General features: G+C 43.2%; 2 protein-coding genes across 2 annotated transcripts; one reads left to right on the forward strand and one right to left on the reverse strand.

Annotated features, from left to right (window-relative positions):
* Positions 1–3,293: 3,293 nt before the first annotated feature.
* On the reverse strand, positions 3,294–4,821 carry LOC124675197 (BSD domain-containing protein 1-like). The gene has a single exon (XM_047211262.1). It carries the CDS (start codon positions 4,819–4,821, stop codon positions 3,508–3,510), a length of 1,314 nt encoding a protein of 437 aa, XP_047067218.1. The 3' UTR covers positions 3,294–3,507.
* A 12,651-nt stretch (positions 4,822–17,472) lies between these two features.
* Positions 17,473–22,727, forward strand: LOC124675784 (39S ribosomal protein L45, mitochondrial-like). Its single transcript, XM_047211859.1, has 12 exons — positions 17,473–17,613; positions 17,720–17,781; positions 17,896–17,975; positions 18,076–18,210; positions 18,295–18,377; positions 18,484–18,535; positions 19,127–19,219; positions 20,302–20,370; positions 20,456–20,557; positions 20,690–20,758; positions 21,622–21,678; positions 22,144–22,727. The coding sequence occupies exons 1-12, from the start codon at positions 17,537–17,539 to the stop codon at positions 22,228–22,230; spliced, it is 966 nt and encodes a 321-aa protein (XP_047067815.1). The 5' UTR covers positions 17,473–17,536; the 3' UTR covers positions 22,231–22,727.
* Positions 22,728–23,334: the final 607 nt, after the last annotated feature.

The following is a 23,334-nucleotide window of genomic DNA, read 5'->3' on the forward strand; positions in this document are numbered from 1 at the left end:
GAAGAAGCTTAATGAAAAACAAGTGACCGATATACCTAGAGCACGCTATCTTTAGCAGAGTCCATGAGATGGTTCCTGGTAACAAGTATGCAGAGGATAGGTTCGCTCAGGAGTTCGGAACCAGGGTCAGCAGTAAACTAGTCTCGGTTCAGCCCATGTGCTGCCTCCACCCATGATGAGATATCAAGTCATGAGATCCAAGTAGTTGATTCGCCATGTCATGCCGTGTCTTGCTGTTTTACATGTTAGCACAAAGGAAGCTCCATCATTACAAATCTCTACTGGTACATGTGTGAGGGATATTTCTCAGGGAAGGAACTGAGCGACTTACACTATTATCACATTGGATGAACCCGTCTTTGACATTGAGTTTGTGACCGAACAATAAACAAGCTCAGGTTTTAACAGCTTGCAAGTTAGAATTACTCACAGCCAACTCATGAGACAAAAATTATTCAACCTGAACTAATTGAGGCCGGGTCAGGGAGTTGAGCCAATGTTCATAGGGTACTACTGACTCACAGGGTATTCACGACTAGTAATCCAGCAACTAGATACTACTATACCACAACAAGTACTAAACATAAAATTGAAGGAACTTGGAGTGGAGGTGTGACACTTGCATATTAGTGTCCAGGGCCTACACTTCAACTGTAGAAGAGCCCTTGCCAAAGCAGAGCTGATCTGGAACTAGAAGAGGATTGGAAGGAAAGGAGAGGAAAACAGGGCATGGGGAAGAAGAACGACAGAGAGAAGATTGCTCCCCGGTAGAGGAGCAGCGTACCAAACGGAAGGCAGAGGAGCAGAGCAGCAATAGCCACCAAGGCTACTGGTGGCCCAGCAGGCCTAGGTTAAACCCGGAAGACGGCTCATTGTAGATCGTGGAGGACTGGAGGCCGGAGGGTAAGTGCAAAGAGGCTAGCTCCTTCCTTTCATGGCAAAAACAAATTGCTCAACTAGTCAAGATTAAATGGCGACTAGTCTACAAGTCAATCGACTACCCTAGGGTTGAGCAACAGTGGCAAGAGCGTGAGTTGTGAGTAGTCAAACAATTCCTAAGCATCTGAAGATGTTAATTTTTTCGCAAGATAATTGAGAGGTCATAGTAGTCTCGACCTCAAGGCGCATTGATTTATGTATCCAACATCGAGTATCTACAACTATTGGATAAAGCTTGACTAATGCATGAAACCAGATCAGAGAGGGGAAATACCAACTTATGAAGATCACATTATTCATTATTGAAGGATACACAAATCAGGAAACCCATTTCTAGCCACCCATGGTGGGGGCGAATGTCCTCATCCGGCTGCACACCCTTGGCCACTGCCATCTCAAGCCACCACCTCGCTGGTCGTCTTCTTAAGACACATTCATGAAGACGTGAAATAAGCCGAGTTGACCATAGTTCCTCTACTGATCATGTTCTCTGTCTAGCGTTTGGGATAAGTTTTATCCCTTTCGCATTCATGATATTAAGGCATCAAGTGGGATCCCACATAAATCCCACTTAAAGTTCATTTTGGCTTTTCTGATGCAAATTGAGACCAAATTTACACTAGAAATGCCAAATGCATTATAAGTGGGACTTAGTCGAACAGAGTGTTGGCTGCACAGGGGACAGAAAGTCGAACAGAGACTCGTTGGCTGGTGATTCTGATTCCGAAGTACTGAGCAAAACCTACGCTCTGCATATCTGGCTACTTGCTGTGGAGATCCATCTCACAGATGCTCTGCTCCTTACAGGGGACACTGACAGGTTTCTCTATGTATGTTTGTCACTCGTTTATCATAAAACTTCATACAATACCTTTGCCCTTCTACAATCTTTCCCTGTGAAGAGGGCAAGATTGTAACAGGAATATACTATAAGAAGCTTAAATGAAAAACAAGTGACCGATATACCTAGAGCACGCTATCTTTAGCAGAGTCCATGAGATGGTTCCTGGTAACAAGTATGCAGAGGATAGGTTCGCTCAAGAGTTCGGAACCAGGGTCAGCAGTAAACTAGTCTCGGTTCCAGCCCATGTGCTGCCTCCACCCATGATGAGATATCAAGTCACGAGATCCAAGTAGTTGATTCGCCATGTGATGATGTGTCTTGCTGATTTACATGTTAGCACATAGGAGCTCCATCATTACAAATCTCTACTGGTACATATGTGATGGAAATATCTCACGGAAGGAACTGCGCGACTTACCCTATTATCACATTGGATGAACCAGTCTTTGGCATTGAGTTTGTGACCGAACAATAAACAAGCTCAGGTTTTAACAGCTTGCAAGTTAGAATTACTCACATCCAACTGATGAGACAAAAATTATTCAACCTGAACTAATTGAGGGCCAGGGAGTTGAGCCAATGTTCATAGGGTACTACTGACTCAAAGGGTATTCACCACTAGTAAAATCCAGCAACTAGATACTACAGATACCCGTATACCACAACAAGTACTAAACATAAAATTGAAGGAACATGGAGTGGAAGTGTGACACTTGCATATCACTGTCCAGGGCCTACACTTCCACTGTAGAAGAGCCCTTGCCAAAGCAGAGCTGATCTGGAACTAGAAGAAAGAGGATTGGAAGGAAAGGAGAGGAAAACAGGGCATGGGGAAGAAGAACGACAGAGACAAGATTGCTCCCTGGTAGAGGAGCAGCGCACCAAACGGAAGGCAGAGGAGCAGAGCAGCAATAGCCAGCACCAAGGCCACTGGTGGCCCAGCAGGCCTGGGTTAAACCCAGAAGACGGCTCATTGTAGATCCTGGAGGAGTGGAGGCCGGAGGGTAAGTGCAAAGAGGCTAGCTCCTGCCTTTCACGGCAAAAACAAATTGCTCAACTAGTCAAGATTTTAATGGCGACTAGTCTACAAGTCCATCGACTACCCTAGGGTTGAGTTAAGTTGCACAGTCAACATCCAAGTGGCAACAGTGTGAGTTGTGAATAGTCAAACAACTCCTAATCATGTGAAGATGTCAATTTTTTCACAAGATGATTGAGAGGTCCTAGTAGTCTTGACCTCAAGGCGCATTGATTTATGTTTCCAACATTGAGTATCTATGACTACTGGATAAAGCTTGACTAATGCATGAACCCAGATCAGAGAGGGGAAATACCAACTTATGAAGCATCACATTATTCACTACCGAAGGATACACAAATCAGGAAACCCAGCTAATAATATTAGTATGTCCTACGAGAAAGGGTGAAAGAAATAATTCAAACGTTGTTCCAAATTTCAAGTGTAATCAAGTACATTGAATAAAGCAACACAGTCAAATAAAACAACATATTTACAGTAACATAAACACATTAGCGAATTGCTGCATTCCTGCATAGCCAAATGCCACAAGATAACATCAAGCTTGAGTTTACACATGTATCAATAGCATAAGTGGCACAGCTAAACCAATACTTATTGGTCACACGACAGTATCTTGCACAGGTAAAGGAATATAAAAAAAATGTAGACAATACAATCGACACTATCATACCAGGATGGCTTCTCAGGCCTTGTCATCGTCATCCTCAATGTCCCAACTCAAATCCTCATCATCTTCAGCAACACTGAGCCTCTTACGCAACTCCTCCTTCGGAGCAGGGCTTGAGCCATGAGCACTCCCCTTCTTCTCTTCATGCTCCCCGAGATCCTCAATCTCGTCCCATTCAAGATCATCCTCGGTCGCCGTTTGCTGTCTAGACACCAAGGAGTAGTCGCTGTCCTTGCTCGAGTCGCTTGTCTCGTGCTTCGCCCCTTCCTTCACCGCGTCATCTCCAGCGCTAGAACGTGGTTCCTCCGCAACAGTTTTTATTTCGCTTGATTCTTCGACGATCGATTTGGATGCGTCTTCCTTCTCCTCCTTGTCCACCACCACCATAGAGCTGCCGAAAACTTCCGGCTGCGGCGCATCGGCGTTCTTCGTTTCCTTATCCAGAGCGCCGGCTTGTTTCACTTCCTCGATGCTGTTTTCAGCCTCCCTCTCTTGTACTTCATGTTTTGGTTCTTCATTGATGGATGCTTGCTTGATCTCCTGCTGCTCTGTTGGTGGTTCCTCCTCGACCTCATCATCGAGCTCCCAGCTGAGATCCTCCTCCTCCTCCTGCGCGATGACCCGCTTCACGAGCTTGGCCCTGGCGTCCTCCTGCTGCTTCAGCTTATGGACGCGGTAGAAGTACCTCGCCCAGAACAGCTCGGCGTCGACAGCGTCCGGCACGAGCCTGTCGAGCATGCCTTCCACGGCGTCGCTCTCGTAGCAGAGCGCCTCGATCTCCTCCTGCCGCTCGTCGACGCTGAACCCGGCCTCCCTCCTCCAGGCGGCGAAGTCCTCGGCGTCCTCGGGATCGGCGCCGAAGGTGGCCGGATCGGACTGGAGCGCGCGCAGCTGCGCCTCGAAGCGGCTGTAGTAGCGGAGGTGGCCCGACGCGGAGCTGGGGTCGGATTCGGCGGCGTCCGCGGACGGGGGGGTGGAGGAGGGAGTGGCGGCGGCGGCGGCCTGGGCGAGGGCGTCCTTGCCCTGCGCGACGATGTCCGCGAGCCCGTCGAGCGCGTGCGCGGAGGACGGGAGGTCGCGGGCGGCCCGGGCGGCCGCCTCGCGGAAGGCGTCCGTCTCGCGGCGCAGGCCCGTGCTGAACTCGGCCAGGTCGCGGCGGTAGGTCTCCAGCACGGTCTCGGACTGGGTGGTGAGCGTCTTGAGCAGCCCGCCGAAGCCCCAGCCGGAGGTGGCGGCGGGGGGAGGGGGCGAGGCGGATCCGGCGGTGTCCGGCTCCGGCGGCGGCGAGGCGGGGTCGGGCGCCGCGAGCGAGTTGAAGAGGAAATCCATGGCGATTTGGGATCCGGTCGGTGCTGTTGGGCGAAGCCGCTCGTCCTCGTGTGTTTTTCTTGGCGGAGTGGGGGGTGGGCCCGTGCAGCAGTATAGTAGGTTGAGAGACGGAGAAGGGAGAAGGATGGTGTGTTGTGCACGGGAACGGGACGTGTTGGGCTGGGTTTTGCACGAATCTTTACTACTCCAGGGAGAAGGATGGTGTATCTTTGCACGAATCTTTACTGCTTGGGCTGGGTTAGTATTATATTCGAGTTGGTCGTAGGTCGTACAACGCGTTTGGTGAAGGAGATTGGGAGCATTCAGACCGTACAATTTAATATCAAAGCCCCGCTCGAAATCCATCCGTCCGATCCACTTAATATGAAAGCCTCCACTCAATATCTACCCGTACGCTCCAATTTTCCATTCCTATGATCTATTTACATGGTAAGTCGCCCCTCCAGTATCAATTATCAATCACCATAGTCAATACAAATTAATTACTCCCTTCTTGAAGGCATCGTCGTTGCAGTCTGCGGTTTCTCACTCGTGCTGCTCCGGGGGAAACCCTAGGTCCGGGTCTCCCGGATCGGACGATGGCGGCGCGACCTGCGTCGTTCTACCTCTTGGGGCATCGTTTTTGGAGCAGCTGCTGGATGTTGGCGGATGTCGGTGGAGTGGTATTCATCTACCACATTGTTGGCGCTGAGGCTCGGTGGCATGGTGCTGCAGGGTATCGACGACAGATGCAGGTTGATGTATGCGTGCAGGATGGCGGAGCCATCTGGCGTCGTGGTGGCATCGACGGTAGGTCTTGCAAGGTTAATACGATGATCTCTCTTGAAGATGGAGTCGAGGAAGACGGCGGTAGCAACTTCTGTGGCGTGTGCGTTGGCATGCGCGGAGAGTCTGCTTGACTGGACGTGCTTCTCACCTGCTATTGGGCGGTTTGGGAAGGCATTTGGTTTTTGGATGATGTCAGTTGGTGTATTGTCACCCCCTTCATCCCACTGTAGGTCTAGTGAGGCGCTTCGAGGTTGATTTTTTGTATTGCTTTTTGTAAGGTTTGGGAATAATCTAATAAAAAGCCGTGTGCATCCTTTGGATGTAGAAGCTGGGGCGATTTTCCCCCTTTTCGAAAAAAAAAATTACTCCCTCAATCTACTCGACATCAATCCCACCCGCTCGCGAAAACAAAATCAGGACATGATCTCATCCTTCCCGTTAACGTGGATCTCCATCGCAGATATGTCTCAAAAGATCGTGACGTGATCCCTCGTTCCTGATAACGCAGGTCTCTCCAAACAATGGGGGGCGATCCTCTAAGGCAGAGGCAAGTATGTCCGCAAAAAATCTGGACGTGATCCCTTCGCTCCCTTCAATCTAGAGAATATGCCATCCCGGTTAATTGGATGTGTGTTTTCTTTCCAGCTTCTGACACAAATGGCGACGATGCCGAAGGTGCGGAAGAGAAGCAGGCATGCAACAGCTCGATGACCACGCTGGTGACACCCTCGTTGGGGGCTTGTAGCTGTGCATCGTGACGGAGATGGCGGCCATGGTGTGTTGCCGGACGCGGTTAGGTTGGTGGGCGTGGAGATGTTGTAGGCATGGCTCTTGTGCATGTAGCCGGAGTGATATCGTGCGTGGTCGCAATACTGGCGATCGAGATGCTTGTGGCTGCAGTGTTGGCCATCGTGGCCACAGTAGAGAACGTCTTGGACCTATTCAGAGTCTGGGACAGGTATCACCGGTCATGGTTTCCAAGCAGTTAGCTGGTAGCCCGAACACGACGTCGCTAGATCATCTACACCCGCCAGATCGACATGGCCATGTCGTTGTTCATGGCGCACATTCGTCGTCGTGGACTCGTGGATGTGTACACGACCCTAGAAATTACGAGGGAGGTCATATTCATGACAACAAGAAGCCCACGTTGGTCACACACAGGTCCGCCGGCATGTCGGGGAAGGCCACGACGGGAACGCCAGGCACGGGCTGGTGGGGATGGCCATGGACACAACAGACACAATGACAAGAACGCCACTCCAAAGTAGTAATACCATTTTTTACCATTCTTATATAAGGATCCAATACTAGAGCAAAGATTCATCAGGACTAGCAGGAAGGAACCAGCCACCAGATCCGAACGGATTTGATCCATCTCCTCAGAACATGTGACCGACGCCTACGATCTGGGCTGGTTGTGATGCTTCATTATCAAAGCGATTCCGGCCAGTCGAGGTTTCAGGTTCGATATTTTGTATCCCTCTACCTTAATCATCTGGGTCATATCTCGCTGATATGCATGAACATAAAATTATTTGGGATGATTTGACATTCTGATGCGCATATGGCTTAGATTCATTTTCAAGGATTCCCGTTATATGTTGTTCAGTATATGGAGTACAACGTTTACAGATGTTGTCCAAACTGTACAACACTAGGATTCTATATAATAGATTTGCTCCATTATGCAAACGTATATAGATCAAATCTGAAAAGCATGTTTGTATTTTGACGCTCTTAAGCTTTTTTCTCCCCGTAACATGCTCACGCATACATGTTTGTTTGATGAACTTTCCATGGGCTTGTCGTGCTAATCTCTATTACAATATTAGATCAATACATTTACAGCTCCTTCATGTGCATCTTTTCTGTGTTCTGTGTTAATTACACGATCATGCATGATAATTATATAATTCTACCAGCTTACTTATCCTTCTGAGATTAGCACTTGATAGATCCATACAGTGATGATGATATTACAAACATGCTACTTAGTAACTTCTCATGGTGATGCATATTCATAGTTTCCCTGCGTAATGCATTTGCTTGTTAACCTGCTAAACTCGCCTCTACAAGCACATCTAGGCAGTTGAGAGGACTTGGAAGCTCCCAGGTTCCAGAAGTAATTTTTTTCCCAGAATTAGATACTCTCGTCGGTTTGTGTAGTACCCGTTTGATGTAGTTCTTGGTATGTGTCAATTTGAGATTAATAATAAGTAAGCACCCGATGGGATGTTAAATTTGGATTGAGACTAACTAATTGCAATTTCCAAAAATATTTGTTCAATGCATCGATGTTAGTAGAACTGCGAGGATTTTTAATATTTTATTTTAAAAATTTGTAGATGTGGCTGCTGCAACTCTCCTCAAGGTGATGACTATGGTGCTTCACGCCCATCACCAAGGCATTTACCATACAGCTTTTGGGGTAACAAGTACGCTCACCAAGAAGGATAACTACAAATTGGATGCTTTGTATACTAATCTGATCGCTTATACTGACCCTTTTATATATTCTTCTAAGAGCTAATATCTTAAGATTTGTTGCATTTCAGAAGGTCAGGAATGATCTCTGTGTCCATGCTGCCTAGATATGTTGATCTTTTTTTTTGTTTAATTGTCATTTTTAGAGCCCTTCCTAGCAAATGAAGCTGAATATCCTTTTGGAGTATTTAGATGTGCAAATGAGCGCCAAAATGATTGTGATACCGAAGTGCTATGGACATTCTCTTTTTTTTGTTGCAATTTGTTGCATGTAATTTATTATGTATGGATTCTCTGAAATAAACTTTAATAGGGCAAAAATATTTCCTCAGGAGATACACCGTAATTTGGTGGTCATGATGAAACAGTTTTTCAAAAATACAGTTATCAGATTTAGATTTTAAGCTACTCTTTTAGTTGTTATTTGTCCATCAAAATATTTCTAATGCAAGTTAAATACATCAGTGGGAGTATTTGTCTATTTTATTGTATATTCATTGCTATTTGTTATAGATGTGTTTCAGTGTAGGCTCGGTACTTGGAACTGGTACGTTGTAGCTATGTAAATATATATGTATTTTAATTTGCACCTCTTAGTTCTTTACATGATCAAAAAAATTGTGATATTCATTTGCACCTTTCGTGATCAAATGATAATCCTCTGCCTAGGATTTTATCTTAACCACCAACTCTTGATCATAATAAGCACCTCAGTTGCCAAGTTGCCAATGAAAGCACATCAAAATATAATGGAGAGACTTCATCTATGCTTGCACTTGCTGTATGAGGGCCTCGGGAACCTAGAGTCAAGAAGTTTTGGGGAATTCGGTGCTGCGGCTAGAAAAAGCATGGAATAATATTGTTGAATGAAGCTAAATAAATATAAAGAAGCCATTGATCTCCTGAAGTTAGTAGAAAAACCCACATAAATCATGGAAGAGCAATGATTACAATTCACCGCTAGAACTTATGTTAATGTTTGTTTAAGTTTACACATGGGAATTACGAAGCAGCATTTTCAAAGAGAATTCAAGCCCGTTGAAAAAAAAGGTTTCATGATTTATTCTACAGCTTGAGATGCAACATAGAATGAGTGCACATAGATCTAGCACTGAGTGGTATATGATTTTTTAATACATTAAACAACTAACTATTAGTTATAATTAGTTGGTCGATTTCTATCGGAATACAATTTAAGCAAAGTAGCATCTTATGTTATTGGAATACTATGAGGCTATGTCTTTTTGCACACGTAAATTTCCGTATGATTTGTATTTAGAAGATTCAAGTGACCGTAGCAACGCACGGGCATTCAACTAGTATGTTCCGTTTTGCGGATGGCACGTGCAGTTTTTTCATCTTTCGACAAGTATTCTTTTGGCAGCTAGTTTTTCACATTTCATCTTGCATTTCAAAAGTGGTGACTTCATATATTTAGACAGCACACTCCATCTATTTCCAGATAAACCCTTGGCCAGTTGGCCCTCCTCCGCGTGGCGGAGTCAACATACAAATAATGGGTGTACAAAGTTACAGTTTTACTCATATTTATCCTCATTTGCTTGATATTTATTGCACTATATGTGAACTAGAGATAGATATACAAGCTTTTGCAAAAAAATAATGGGTGTACATCTGTACACCCATGTATTGATCTCCCTCCGACCTTCCTCCAATAGAAGGGGAAGAGTGATGGGAGGATGAAAGGGAAGGAGCGACTAGTGATTGAGAAATGAGAAAATGAGGAAGAGAGAAGAACGGGTAAAACTACATCAACATGACAAAACAAAAGTGACTCAATTTGTGGAGGAAGAAGAATAAGAACATCATTCAGAATATAAGTGACTCAATTTATGGGGCAAGAAGAATCAGAACACAAGTAAGTTCATGTCAATATGATGAGTTTCTCGTTTTAAAAAAAGTACCATGAGTTTCCGACCTTATTTTACGACGGGTCATTATTTGTCATTCTCTCTCATTTCTTATGGTTTATATTTCATTTAATTAAATCATATATATAGAATTTACCACACATCCTTTGAAATTCTCATTACCTAGCCACACTAAATGGTGGGTTTACCCTTAATTTTTTTTACCAAACTCATATATATGCAAATTTGCTAGCAAGTGGATAATGGTTTCCACAATTTTAGGATATAAAAACCAGATGGGTCAAACAATGTTAAAAATATCCAAGCCATATTTCTAAATATTTTTTGTTTGAAACGTACCGATCACCGAGCATCTATGCATGGATTTTGTGAGAGCGTGGCATGGGTTGCATTTTGGGGTGTGAGGGATACCTATTAGTTCCATTGCCTCTGTCACTTGTAAGCTCCCTGCTATTTAATACGCGAGGCCTAAAATTAACGAGGTAAGTGTCTAACCAAGTTCTATTAATATGGTAATCTTCACTCATTCATTATACAAAGGGCTGGGGTGCAAGAAAACCTCCAAACAACACAATAAAAATGATAGTGCCATAGAAAGTTTTGAAGACAAAAAAAGTTAATTAGCCTGAAGCTGTGTCGTTTCTATCGCAGTTGGGGCAGCATCTGAGGCAGCCTGTGGGATAAAAGTCAGCAAATTTTCTTTGTGAGACGTATATCACAATGTGTCCAAGGAACCAGGACCGTTCCACTGATTGTGGGGGCCCTAGAATGACACAACACCAAGGGACCCTTGTTCACAATGATGGATCTTTCCTACGGTCAAGGGGGCCAATGCCCCCCCCCCCCTAAATAAAATTTATTAACCTTATCTCTAATGTTTATGCTAAAATTGTAAAGATTAATCAAAGTTTAAGTATGAACTTGGACCCCTCAACAATATGTGTCAAGATTAGAGAGTTCAAAAGATTTAAAAGAATATTAGTATTTCGCAAGAAAATATTACTATAATGTAATAACAAAGTAAATAATCTGTATAAATAGATACATAGTATTTGGAATCTCGATGAAGACATTCAAAAAAAATTATTTTTAATGAATATACAATGATATTTATTTATAGCAAAACAAAATTATGGGAGTATATTTCTAAATTTCCTGACAAGGTGCCTCACGAGGCTGAGAGGGGCCTCGAGAGCTCGAGCCCCTGCGCGACCGGCTGGGGGAAGACATCCTCGCCCTCCGCCGCACTTTGGAGGGACTGGGTAGGAGAGGCGGCGACGGAGGAGCAAGAAATGGCCGGCGACGCGGAAGGCATCAAGGGAGCGGTCGGTGTTTCCAAACCCTCGTTCCCCTACTTTTCCCGGGGCTGGTTTTATTTTTTTACTAAATATATATAAGTACCCTGGCCTACTGCACGAAGGTTCACTGCTTGGGGCAGCGAGGCTGACGTAGTGGGTGTTCACCCGTCCGTCGAGGAGCTCCACCTGCATCTTGGAGGAGACGCACCGAGGGGACTTGTACTGGTTCACCGAAGCTCCCCTACTGAGCGCTTCGTCCATGAGGACGTCGAAGGTGCCGTTGGCAACGAGACAGATCTGCAGAGGACCGATGATCCCGGATGCTCGGCATTGGCGGTAGACCGAGTTTAGAGACTCCTCCACCGCAATGCAGCAGTCCTCCAAGGACGACGTCGGAACCGCCGTCCCGCCGGCGGAGCTGAGCTCCCAGTAGAGACGTAGTGGCCAGCAGGAACTGCTGCCGCGTCCGCCCAACTTGTAATTCGAGAAGCGAAACGTCCGAAGCGCTCCAGCGCGGCGCTGACCGCCGCATGGAGCTCAACCTCTTATGTCTTGTCGACGTCGATGCTGAGGAGGACATTGTTCCTGCGGACGAATCGGAATTGCGGAGACCGGTGCCTGAAGGCGTCTACGTGGAGCACGTCGCCTGATTGTGGGGCGTATATCACAATGTGTTCAAGGAACCAGGACCGTTCCACTGATTGTGGGAGCCCTAGAACAACACAGCACCAAGGGACCCTTGTTCAATGACATATCTTTCCTACGGTCAAGGGGGCAAATGCCCCCCCACCCCTACTAATTTTTTTTCTTAACCTTATCTCTAATGTTTATGCTAAAATTGTAAAGCTTAATTAAAATTTAAGTATGAACTTGGACCCCTCAACAATATGTGTCAAGATTAGAGAGTACAAAAGATTTAAAAGAACAGATTTCCTAACAAACAGCTAGCTGTTTTTCAATTAGCAAACAGCTACTTTTTCCACCGTAAGATTGAGTTACGAATCTTGGCGCAGCTCTGTCTCCGCTTCCCGCATGTTCTCCCGTTGTAATCTCAGCTCTGTTTCCTGACCGCTCTGTCTCATTTCCCTCTTTCCTCACTTTCGTCTTCCTCGTGTCCATGGCGGAGAAATCCGCGTGTCCTGCTCGAACATCGCCCGCGTGTTGCTTCGCCGGCGGTAGAGGAACCAGTTGGGAGGCAGCGTCCTGCTCGAGCGTCGTCGGGGGAGGGGTGGGGGAGTGGGGGGGGGGGGCTGTGATGCCGCCGCATCCTGCTTGGCCGGCTCCAGAGCAAGCAGTTCATGTTGGGACGCCGCGTCATGCTAGGCCGTCGTCCGATTGGGCGGTGACGCCAAATCCGCCGCTAGCATCGATGGGGAATTTTCCAGCTCGTGTTCTCCGTCCACCGGGGAAGAGATCCTCGTTTCGCGAGCGTGGAAGGCATGTGCGTCTGCGCAGAGATGGGTATGTTCTATCTCCCCTACTTTGTCCTCTGTGTTGTTTCTGCTTGTCAACGAGTATGCCGCGAGATTGGAGCCGTTGTATTGGACCCGTACGACATGTTTTGTTCACGATTCGTATGCTGGGTCCTGCTAGATGCCATATTCTGTCAGTCGTTGGCATTGGAGTCGCGCTCACATGTTTGTAATTTGATTATGCGGAGGTTGATGTAGTGCTCGATTTTGTTTGTCTCCAGGCAGTCAGTGATGTTGTGCTCATTTTGTTTTTTCTGAAGCCTTTTTGCTGCAGGTGGTGATGCTTGATTTTGGAGGTATTTAGCTAGGTGTATGGGCAGAGGGTAGTGATTCTAGTGCTGTATTAGTTTTTTTTTTCCAAACGGGTAGTGATCTTAGTGCTGTAAATGTGAGATTATTTGCTAGTTTTTTATCTTCCTTTTAGTGAGGCTGTGAATTTGTTAGTTTCTGTGTGTGACTTTTAGTGCATTTTATGCCACCGAATATCTTTGCATTTCTCCTGTGGATCAGTTGGTCTGCGATGAGAGCACGCTGATATTTTAGCCAGGTACTCTGAATCTGAGATCGTTTTCTAGCCTTTTTAAGTTCTTTTAGTGTGTCTAGGAGTTAGCTTCCGTGTTTTGGGTATTTATTCTCAAGCAAATGCTCTCTTTAAAGATTGTTTCGCTCTATTAGGAACTAATCATCATTGACCTTTTGTGGCATGGAGCTCCATTAGCTGATTTTGCTGTCCAATTTCATCAAAGAATAAATCATGCAGACATTGTCCTGCTTCAGTTGCCACCTTTTTTTGATGCTGATGTTTAGTTCCTTGCTTGGTTCTAGTTAACCTCCATACAATGATGAATGTTTTGCATCAATCTGATGTTTGACTTCGAACTGCTCACTAGGTTAACTAGTACTCCCTCTGGTTTTAGACATTTCAAAGTAAACTAGATGCACAACATAGTGGTGAATGTACACACTATTTCCCAACATAGTTTGATTTAGTACACGTTCTTCATTTCCCCTTTTGTCTTTGTGTGTCCAGCGGTGTTATGTTTGATTATTTGTTTTCTTTATGAAATTTCTCGATATTGACGATGATTTTACATGAGTTTAGGCTCTGATTTGATTGTGGTTCAGAGTTAGTTTGGCTCTGCCTAGTATGCTCTGCTCATAATCAAGTACTAGCACAGTATCCTTTATAGTATGCTTGCTCTCTTTTGGCTCCCACGTTTACATCACTTATGAGTTCCCAAGTAGGGGTTGTGTCAATACGGCATAGCAAGATAATTTGAGGAGGCTTCCATGCTTGGATCGGATGTAACCAACAAGAGTTTGCCATTCCGACATCCATCCATCCAAGAAGCAAAATAAAGTCCTTGCACCCATAATTAATATCAATACCACCATCCATCTGCTGCCTCACTCTGGTTTTGTACTTCAAAGCACGACTGAACTGACAGCCTGTGTGCACAGTTAGCTGAGTAACCATGCTCCAGACCTTAACCTCCTGGCAACACCACATTGTGGAAGGGCAAGACCGTCAATGCAGTAAGGAATCTCAACCTTGTCTAAGTCATGCTTGGAAGTTTTAACCCTCCAGAATGCACCAAATGTTGCAGCAGAATAATTCCAGGACGGTGTAGTGCATTGATTCCATCATGATGCTAGGAAAAATGATGGAGCATAATACCTCCACTAATGCTACTTACTGAGATTTATTATTTCTGCGGTTGGTTGTTTCTGAGATTATTATTTTTAAATTTGTTTCTCAGGGGTTACTTTTCTCATTTTTGCATGGGTATGCATGTTTTCTCATGTTGTGATGTATCAGATGTGAGTTGCCGATGAAGATTTTTTTAGAAGGAGAAATCATTATGTTTTCTCTTAATGTCAATGTGTTCTAGTAACTTAGTGTCTTTAAGTTTTCTCATTTTGTCACTCTTTTCTCCGTCTGTTTGCTACTCAAGGTGCTGCACCAATCAGTATCTCATTCAGCAATTTCTCTTAATCATTATCCTTTTATATTCAGCTTTTCATTTTCTTATGTTTTCCTAGTTCACTCCGATATGTTACTTATTTCCTCAGGTTGTGATTGTCTTTTCACTTCCATCAGTTTCTCTGTCTCTGTCTCTTTAGAAGTCTGATTCTTCTTCAGTTATTTTCAGCCGCTGCAGACCTCCTGAAGGTAGCATTTGTGTCCTCTGCATATTTAGTTCCTCAATAACTTAGTTTTCTCAGTGATTCATTACTAGTTTAGTCTCTCAGTAACTTAGTGCTTCAGTTCATTTCTTAAGTTTCTTTTTGTCTTAATATTTCAATCTCTCAGTTTGCATTCCCATCATTGCCTCAGTCATTCAGTTTGCATTCCCGGGCTCCCTGTATTCCTTGCAGTCAGTTGTCTTTCAGTCATTCAGTTTCTCATTTTTTCAGTCTTTCATTTTTCGAGTTTTTATCCATTTTTGTTCAGATTTTTCAGTATTATCAGGTTTTCATTTTTAGTTTATAAGGATATCAGTTCTTATTCCTTAGTCTTCATTATTCTGTTCATACAGCCGCAGTCGTTCGTCTCTGTCAGGGCACCACTCCAGCTGCTGCAATCCTCTTCAAGGTAGCTCTCTCTCCAATGATGTCTCTCTCTCTTCTCTTTCTATGTGGTGCGGCTCCGCGAGGTGCAGCTGTATGGTCTGTCTAATGGAATTGATCAGCATATGTTTGATGCCCCATGTATTCTTCTAAGTCTGTTTTCCTGTCATGCGTCTTCATTAGTTGTTTATCAGATAGTCAGTTTGCATTTCCATTAGTTTCTGAATCCCTCAGTACATTTGCTCTAAATATTTTTTAATCTCCCAGGCTGAATTCCTGGGCACCCTGTATTCCTCGTTGACTGGTTTCATTCTGAACTACGGCCGCAGTCACTTGTCGCCATCCAGCATGAATCAGGCGCCAACAGCAGCCTCTGAACTCCTCGAGGTACCTCACTCTCTAATGCGTTTTGTCTCTCTGATTATGTATAATTCTCGTATATATTTTTGTGTAAGTCATTCGTAGTAAATGCATTATATGAATATCTCAGTATGCATTTCCTTTTTTTAACTCTGTATATTTTCCTCACTGTATAGATTCGCTTGTACGTAATGTCGTATCTACTCATCTTAGTCTGGGCATGAAATAAGTCTTTTTTCCTCACATGTCAAATTCGATTAGTACATAAGGCCATATCTACTCATCTCAGTGCGGGAATAAATCAGACGGACGTGACGCTAAGCACCTCTTTTTCTCTGTCTGGCATGAATCAACTGCCAACATCAACAGCTGAGAATATCTGTCTCTTTAAGATTTGCATTCTCTTTAACCTCTCTATTCCTAGTTGTCAATATCCAATCTGACCTAGTTGCTAAACTCTGGAGGTTTTTGTATCACATGCCAACATGAGCCAATGCACTAGTCGAATACATAAGGTATTCTATTGGCCTAGTCAATCAAATAGTGTATTTTGGGTGATCAAATTGTTGCCAGTCGCTGTAGGTACACAGCATTTTTCCTGTTGGCATTTATCAAAGTTTTCCGATGCGCCGTGGCAAGGGCATATTTGGCAGTAGGTGCATTGTGAAAGCGCATCAGGTATGCAACTGAGTTTCCTAATCCAGGTATGCAACTGCAGACATCGAATGATAAACCTGGTGCTAGCTTCCATGCGTTTTAATTATACCTTTGTTGACAGTGATAATTTTTATGATTCAGTTGATAAGGGAATCGGCGCCATAGAGTGCAGCGGAACTGCAAGTGGAAGTAGGTTTTCTTGAAGAATTTCCTTCCCTTTCTTCTTTCCCAGTTCTTCTTTTCCGTCCATTGTTTGGGGGATCCTGTCGATCTGGATACTGAGAGGAGCAACGAACGGCTGAAGGGGGTGTTTGGAGTTGGAGTCGCTGCAGCATGTGAGTTCTTTGCTTGCTGAAGAAGAAGGCCGGGCAGCTGTTTCTAGGCCCACGTGAATTGTGTTGTGGTATTCAGGTTGCGTGGGCTTTTTACATGTATGGTTTAGTTGGCTGGACAGTTTCGTGTTGGGTTCAAAGAAACGGACACATCGGACTCAATTACTTTCCTGTACTGAAATACGTCTGTTTTGGTTAACTAAAACAGACACTTTTTCATTTCAACGAGTGTTTTCATTGTTGTTTTTTAAAAGACAGCTGTCTTCATTTGATTGGTGCAGAAAAAGTGTCTGTTTAACAATTGAAAAACAGTCAGCTGTTGTATAGCCACTCCCTAAAAGAATATTAGTATTTGGTAAGAAAAATATTACTATAATGTAATAACAAAGTAAATAATTTGTGTAAATAGATACATAGTATTTGGAATCTTGATGAAGGCATTCAGAACAATTTACTTGTATTGATCGAGCGAATTATATACTATGATATTTATTTATAGCAAAACAAAATTATGGAAGTATATTTCTAAATTAACATATATCTAGCCACAAAATTATGGGAGTACAAGACAAGTTTAATGAGGCAGAGGGAGTTCTTCTGATCAAAGAGGCTCATGTGGAAGAACAAAAACTACTGACTGATCAGAATATATATGGAACAATCCCTTAAAAAAAGAATATACACAGAACAAACAATCGGTTTGCATCTCGGCCGTTGATTCCGCAATGGAGGGCTGAAATCAGTTTGATCACCAAGTGGTTTTGCCGTTTGGTCAGTTCATTCCTCGCCCCTGCGTAAACCCTCGCCGCCCAGTTCCGTCCTGCTCCTCCACCCCCCCTCCCCGTCGCCGGCGCCGTCGCGGTGAAGAAACTTCGCCGATGTCTTTGTCCCGCCTCGGGCAGTCGCTGATCCGCCGCCTCCACCGGCCTCTCCACCTTCCTCCGCAGCCGCCGCCGTAATACCTCCTGTCCCCACTCCTCCAGGCCCCGTTCGGTCTAGATCTCGCTCTTCGCAATGTGAATCCGTTAATTCTTACCGTATACTCCTCGATTCCGTTGCAGAGATCACCATGCGGCTGTTTCCCGATCTTTAGCTTTGAGCCACGCGAATACATGTGTCAGAGGTGATCGACTGATATGCCTGCCTGTTTCTTTAATTCTTTTCCCCCTCTTTTACTTCCTGTCTGGGCTTCACTTCAATCAGTTTTTTTTTTTTTTTGTTTTGTTTACATCTTTAGGTTTTGCGAGCTTAACATACAGCGGTGGCAACACGATTGCTGGCAAGTTTGGAGGGCCGTCCTCTGTCCACGCTGTGCAGGTTTGACTACTCAAGTTCACCTTTTTTTTTGCTGAATCTGCACTGGTTCCCCTGCGAGGTCTTTTATTCGATTTGGACTACAAATTCGCATCGGTTGCAGGTTCTGGATCTTGTAGCCCACCTAAATCATGCAAGGCCAATGTCGTCAGGAGCAGCGGCACCAGCACCAGCACCGGAAGGGCCACCCGCAACACCACCATCAGTGTCAAAAGGCGTTCCTGTTGGTGCTCGGAAGGTGGGCATTAATATTTTCTAATTTTTTTGTAAGTTGGAGAAGTATGTTATTTATTGCAGTGTCTCTGTTTATATGTATGTGCAGGTTGGTTTGAAAGTTGTCATGATGAGCCCTGGTTTTGTTTATGAGCCATACAGCCCTCGGGAACCTATTTCATTTTGGAAAAGGTTGGGAATTACATCAGATTTTGACTTTGTGCATTTAATTTGCCTTAGATCAATATGTATGTGGAACTCAATGTCCTCTCTGGTTGCTGTTAATTTTGTGACTTAGATTGTTTACACGAAGTGGCTGGAGTAGAACAAAGGAGGATGTTATTCTGGAGGTACTGACTTTCTTAACTGGGAAAACTGCTGCAACTAGAAAGCAAGTTCTATTTTTCCTTATTACAGTATTTCACTCTGTTCTCTAGGCTCTAGCGACTAATTTCAGAACTGTTTATCCTGCATGGTTAGATATCTTAGAGGTTGCATTTTCATTGCCAGTACACTGATTTTTCACAGCATTGGCACCAATGCACCAACATTGAGACAACCAAGTTCACTGCTGCATGTTTAAACTACCAGTCAGAACATTTCTTATTTACATGAGAGAGACTAGAAGGCACGAGATGTTTACCAGAATTCAAGAGTTATTTTAATATACCCTTGGGTATAGGTGCATGCTATTCTGTTCTTCTATATTTTTAAAATTCCATGTCACAATAATGGTGTAATACTTGCATAGGAAAAAACTGTCTGGGCCTTTTACCGATGGATATAATTTCTTACTTTTGATCCCCACCAATAATATACTTCTAGTATTAGCTTGATACCTATGTTAATACCAAGATACTTGATTTAATTGATGCAGTTTTTCTTTTGTGCTGCCTTCTGTGATGAATCTGTGCTGAGAAGTTAGGTGCTTTACTTGACAGATGAAGAATGCATATGCTGTGTCAAGATTGAGGAAGAAAACCGGATATACTAAAAAGCAGTTCTATGATCAAGCGTTTAAGATATACAAGGAGGTATAACACATTCATTACTTGCAATTTAAGAAGTTTGATTGCATTGGCATGTGTTCAAGATTTGCATGCTTGGTGATCTAATAAGGGAAGATGTGAGCTGTTACAACATGTTTGTATGAACTCCAAGCAAGTAAAATCACACTGCAGAATCCTTACAAGAGAAAATCAGTTCTGAGGGGATTGGCAAGTACTGTTGCACTTGAATGTCTGTACAAACATCTGTTTGCCTTCCCATTTCTCCAACATAGATCGATGTCAACATATGCTAGATTTTCCATGAACTGATGTGCTTTCGTATGAGCTGTCAAAATTACTGATCTGTAGGCTCTATGGTTATGAGCCATTGTTGCTACTACTGCTAGTTGCCAACCACTTCAACACATTGTTTTATATATCCTTGCTATTATATAAAAGGGAGTTGGTGGTGAATGCTCGGTGGTGTCACACCCCTCCTTTCCTCACATCCCCCATCCAGGGAACGCAGCTCCTTCTCCTTGCAAACATTCGGTACAAACGTTTATGCCCAATAACCTCATGCTAACAACCAGCTTTCTCATAGTTCTTTCCTTCATTACCCAACAAACTGAACAGCCTCTGCAACTTCAAGAAACCCTAGAAAACGTAATAACATGTGTAGAAGTGTAACAATTGAAGCACACAACTATTATTCTAAATGAAACCGGTTTGTTTTTTGAGCATGAATTATCTAGCTTTAATAACCTTGGTTCTGATTATATTTGCATGAATTGCATGTCACAATAGTTATTAACTATGTTCCATACTGCGATTGCTTGTCTACCCAGTTTAGTTCTTAGTTTTTCATGGACTTCCTTTTGGTGACATGACTTACGGAGATACAATTCTTCTTCTTTTTATTACCACCTCGCAGTTCTTTTATCAGTGAAGTTCCATTGTTTCCTCTGTTTTGAGAGAATATGGTATTCTGCATTCTATATTATTTATAAACCGTAATGCAAAAAATTGAAGTGCTTACTGATATTGTCAGGTATGACACAATTTGCATGAAACAAATTAGTTAATGCAATAACTTTGTCTACATTGTTCACTTTCCTTGGATTCAGGTTAACACACTTTTCGCACGAGGAGACATATCATCTCTCCGGAAAGCTCTGACAGATAATATGCATTCTGTAAGATTTCACCTGCTGAATTGATGCCAGATAATGTCTTTTGCGGGGACTTCTGTTTATTCTTTCCTCTTTTTTTTTTCTGAAGGCTATGAAAAATGAAATAAAGAGAAGACAATCCAAGTGGAAGTCTGTACACTGGGAATTGGTTGAGCCTGCTATAAGCATAAGAACTTTGAGGGCTCGTATGGTAAGCTATCTGTTGTTTTCTCTGATATTAACTCTAAAAGCCGACTTTTTCTTCCCCACATGTACATTTGTATGCTATATTGTCACTATTGAACCAAGTCAGTTGGTAATTGGTTAAGTCTTTATTTTGCAGATTGGTCTTGATAAGAATGACCATGACAAAGCCTTCATACAGCTCACACTTGAGTTCGTCACTAAGCAGGTTCGATTGTCTAAAGTTGAAAGTCTTCTTTTTAATGCAATACAGCTCACCTACATTGTGTTGCTACTTTATTTCAATTGCTGCCTCGATTTGAACAAATTCACCATCTCTTGGCTCTCTATGCATATCTATACTTTCTTACGAAAGGTCATAGGTCAATCTGATTTGTTCATCATGTATTTCAATTCTAGTCTTTGTGTTCACAATAAACAAGTTTCACCTTTTCTTTTGAGAACACACATGAAGGTTGTGTATGTTTTTAATATTTACTGTAAAACTCCATTACATGCTGTGATGTTCAGATTGTTATCCCTGATACCAAGACCTAGTATTCTAGTTTGCCTACCACGTTGTTACCAAGTAGTATTTTGTTCCATGTTGAACTTGTATGCATCATTGAACTGCCACTTTGCAGTGTTTGCCTGTATATGTATTCTTGTCTTCTATTTGTATAAGTCTGCCTGACTGCCTATACAATTTAGAGGGTATGTCCCCAAGATCTTGGAAGCAAATGCCTATGCGTTATTTTCTCTTCTTTCTAGAACATTGATGTCTGCATCATTTGAAGAAGACTGGCATTTTGATTTCAGTTAGATCAAGAATTTGTAATACAATAAGCATCAAAAGCCCCACACACGTAAATGTCTGCCAAAGTGCTGCGACAATAATATGTTTGTTTTGTTAAATATCATATTATGAGGGTATCTATGTTCTTGATCACTGCATTATTAGATTGTGTCTGTTCATCGTTGTTTTGTTATTTGTACTCAAGTAGATGTCGTGTTGCTACCATGGATTTGTAGTATAAATTATTCTATGCTACTATATGTGTACCCTTGACCATTTTAATTACATTCCCGTAGAAATATGAAGCCTATAATTCAAAAGGAGCGGTTGTGTCAGGCGACAAGTCAAAGGAGGTAACTTAAATATGCCAGATTATTTCAAGTTTTGGTGTAAAATATCTGAGATTAAAACACCAAGAACATGGTTTTTGAAATGTTAGTAGTTCCTGGTGTAATTTTATGTTCAGGATGTCCTATGTACATGTTTATACATTGCTTTAGTTGTACATCTACCATTTCCTTAACATTTCTCTGATCAGGAAATGTCAAGTTCAAAAAGGACATTCCACTGTTTTATCTTTCTGTAAATACCATGAGAAAGTAGCCTATATGCAAAACAAAGTAGAGAAAATATATTGCTTGGTGGCCTTCCTCCATACCATAGCATGATACTATGATGCTGTCTAAAACTTGGGCCGTTTTCTCCTGTCTATTTGCTGTCAAGTAGTAATTGTCTTACCTTCACAACATCTGAGCAGTTCAGTTTGCATGGCAAAACATTGTCCTGATGTATTTCTGCATGTGCAAACCTTTCTGTAGGTACTCGTGAAAGAGATATGGGTGTTTGAAAGATCTCTTTTTCACCCTGATGCACAATGGCGTCTATGTGGGCAGATTAAGGTGTGATAATCTCTTGGCAGGCAGGCACATTCGATCCTACATGAGCTGAGCGATGGCTTTTCTTGTGCACAGTAGTTCCAATAAACATTATCTTGTCATCCTTTTGTTCCTCCTATCTAACTGATGTCTAACAAGATCTTCAGACACGCCTAGACAGTATTGGTAGGTTTTTTCTTGCTCCTTGGGAATTGTCGCTGAATATGCGTGTCTTCCCCCACTCATTAGGGAAGTACCCTTGGGCATACTCCTTGAGTATTGTATCTTGGGAAGTTTTGGTTACTGTTTCCAGGTTTCTTGGCATTGCAGGGTAATAAACTCATTGTAACCCGTGCAATTCATGTGCTCTGCTGTGCTCTTGCACCGTTGCTCAAGTCTGTTTTATATTCCTAGAAGGTGGTTATCCTACCAACTTGCATAGAGTACCCTTTGAATGATTTCCGAGCACCTACTATGTTTCGTGGGAACATCATCATTGTACAATGGTATGTTTGCCATTCTTCTTTTGCACCGCTGTCACATTGTGTATTTGTGTTCTCCATTGTTCCTTGGCATGTTTGCCATTCTTCTTCAACCATGTCGTCGTTTCAGATGCTTGTACACATATATCGTTGCACATACCTTCTTTGTTGTCCTTTACAACTGACTGATCTACAGAACATATAATAATCCAAATCATCACATAGGTCCAAGTTCCTAGTGATGAGCTTTGGATCTCAGTTCCTGTACTCATAACTCATGCTGCAAGTTGAGAAATCTATACTCTGGTACCTGGAAGTTCGCACATTCAGTGAGCCATAGCTATCTAGACTCTAGAACCTCCAATAAAAAATGCTGCCCATGATCCCATTAGTCCGTGTGAAAAAGAGTTAGGGAAGTACGTCACCTTTTCCAATTTGTTAAACTTGATAGCCATCATTTGGAATTCTGTACAATATTTGCATGATGTCACGACCAACGTTCCTGAGAAGTTCTTTCTAACCTTCGCTTAACCACCGTAGTGCGGCAACAGGGCGCAGTTGTGTTCTCACAGCTAGATCAGCCGCCTTACTCCATCCCATGTTGATCTCCCAACCGAATAAACATACTGTATGCAAACCTGTCGTCTGAAGT

The sequence above is a fragment of the Lolium rigidum genome, chromosome 7 (assembly GCF_022539505.1).
Source record: "Lolium rigidum isolate FL_2022 chromosome 7, APGP_CSIRO_Lrig_0.1, whole genome shotgun sequence".
Taxonomy (NCBI): domain Eukaryota; kingdom Viridiplantae; phylum Streptophyta; class Magnoliopsida; order Poales; family Poaceae; genus Lolium; species Lolium rigidum.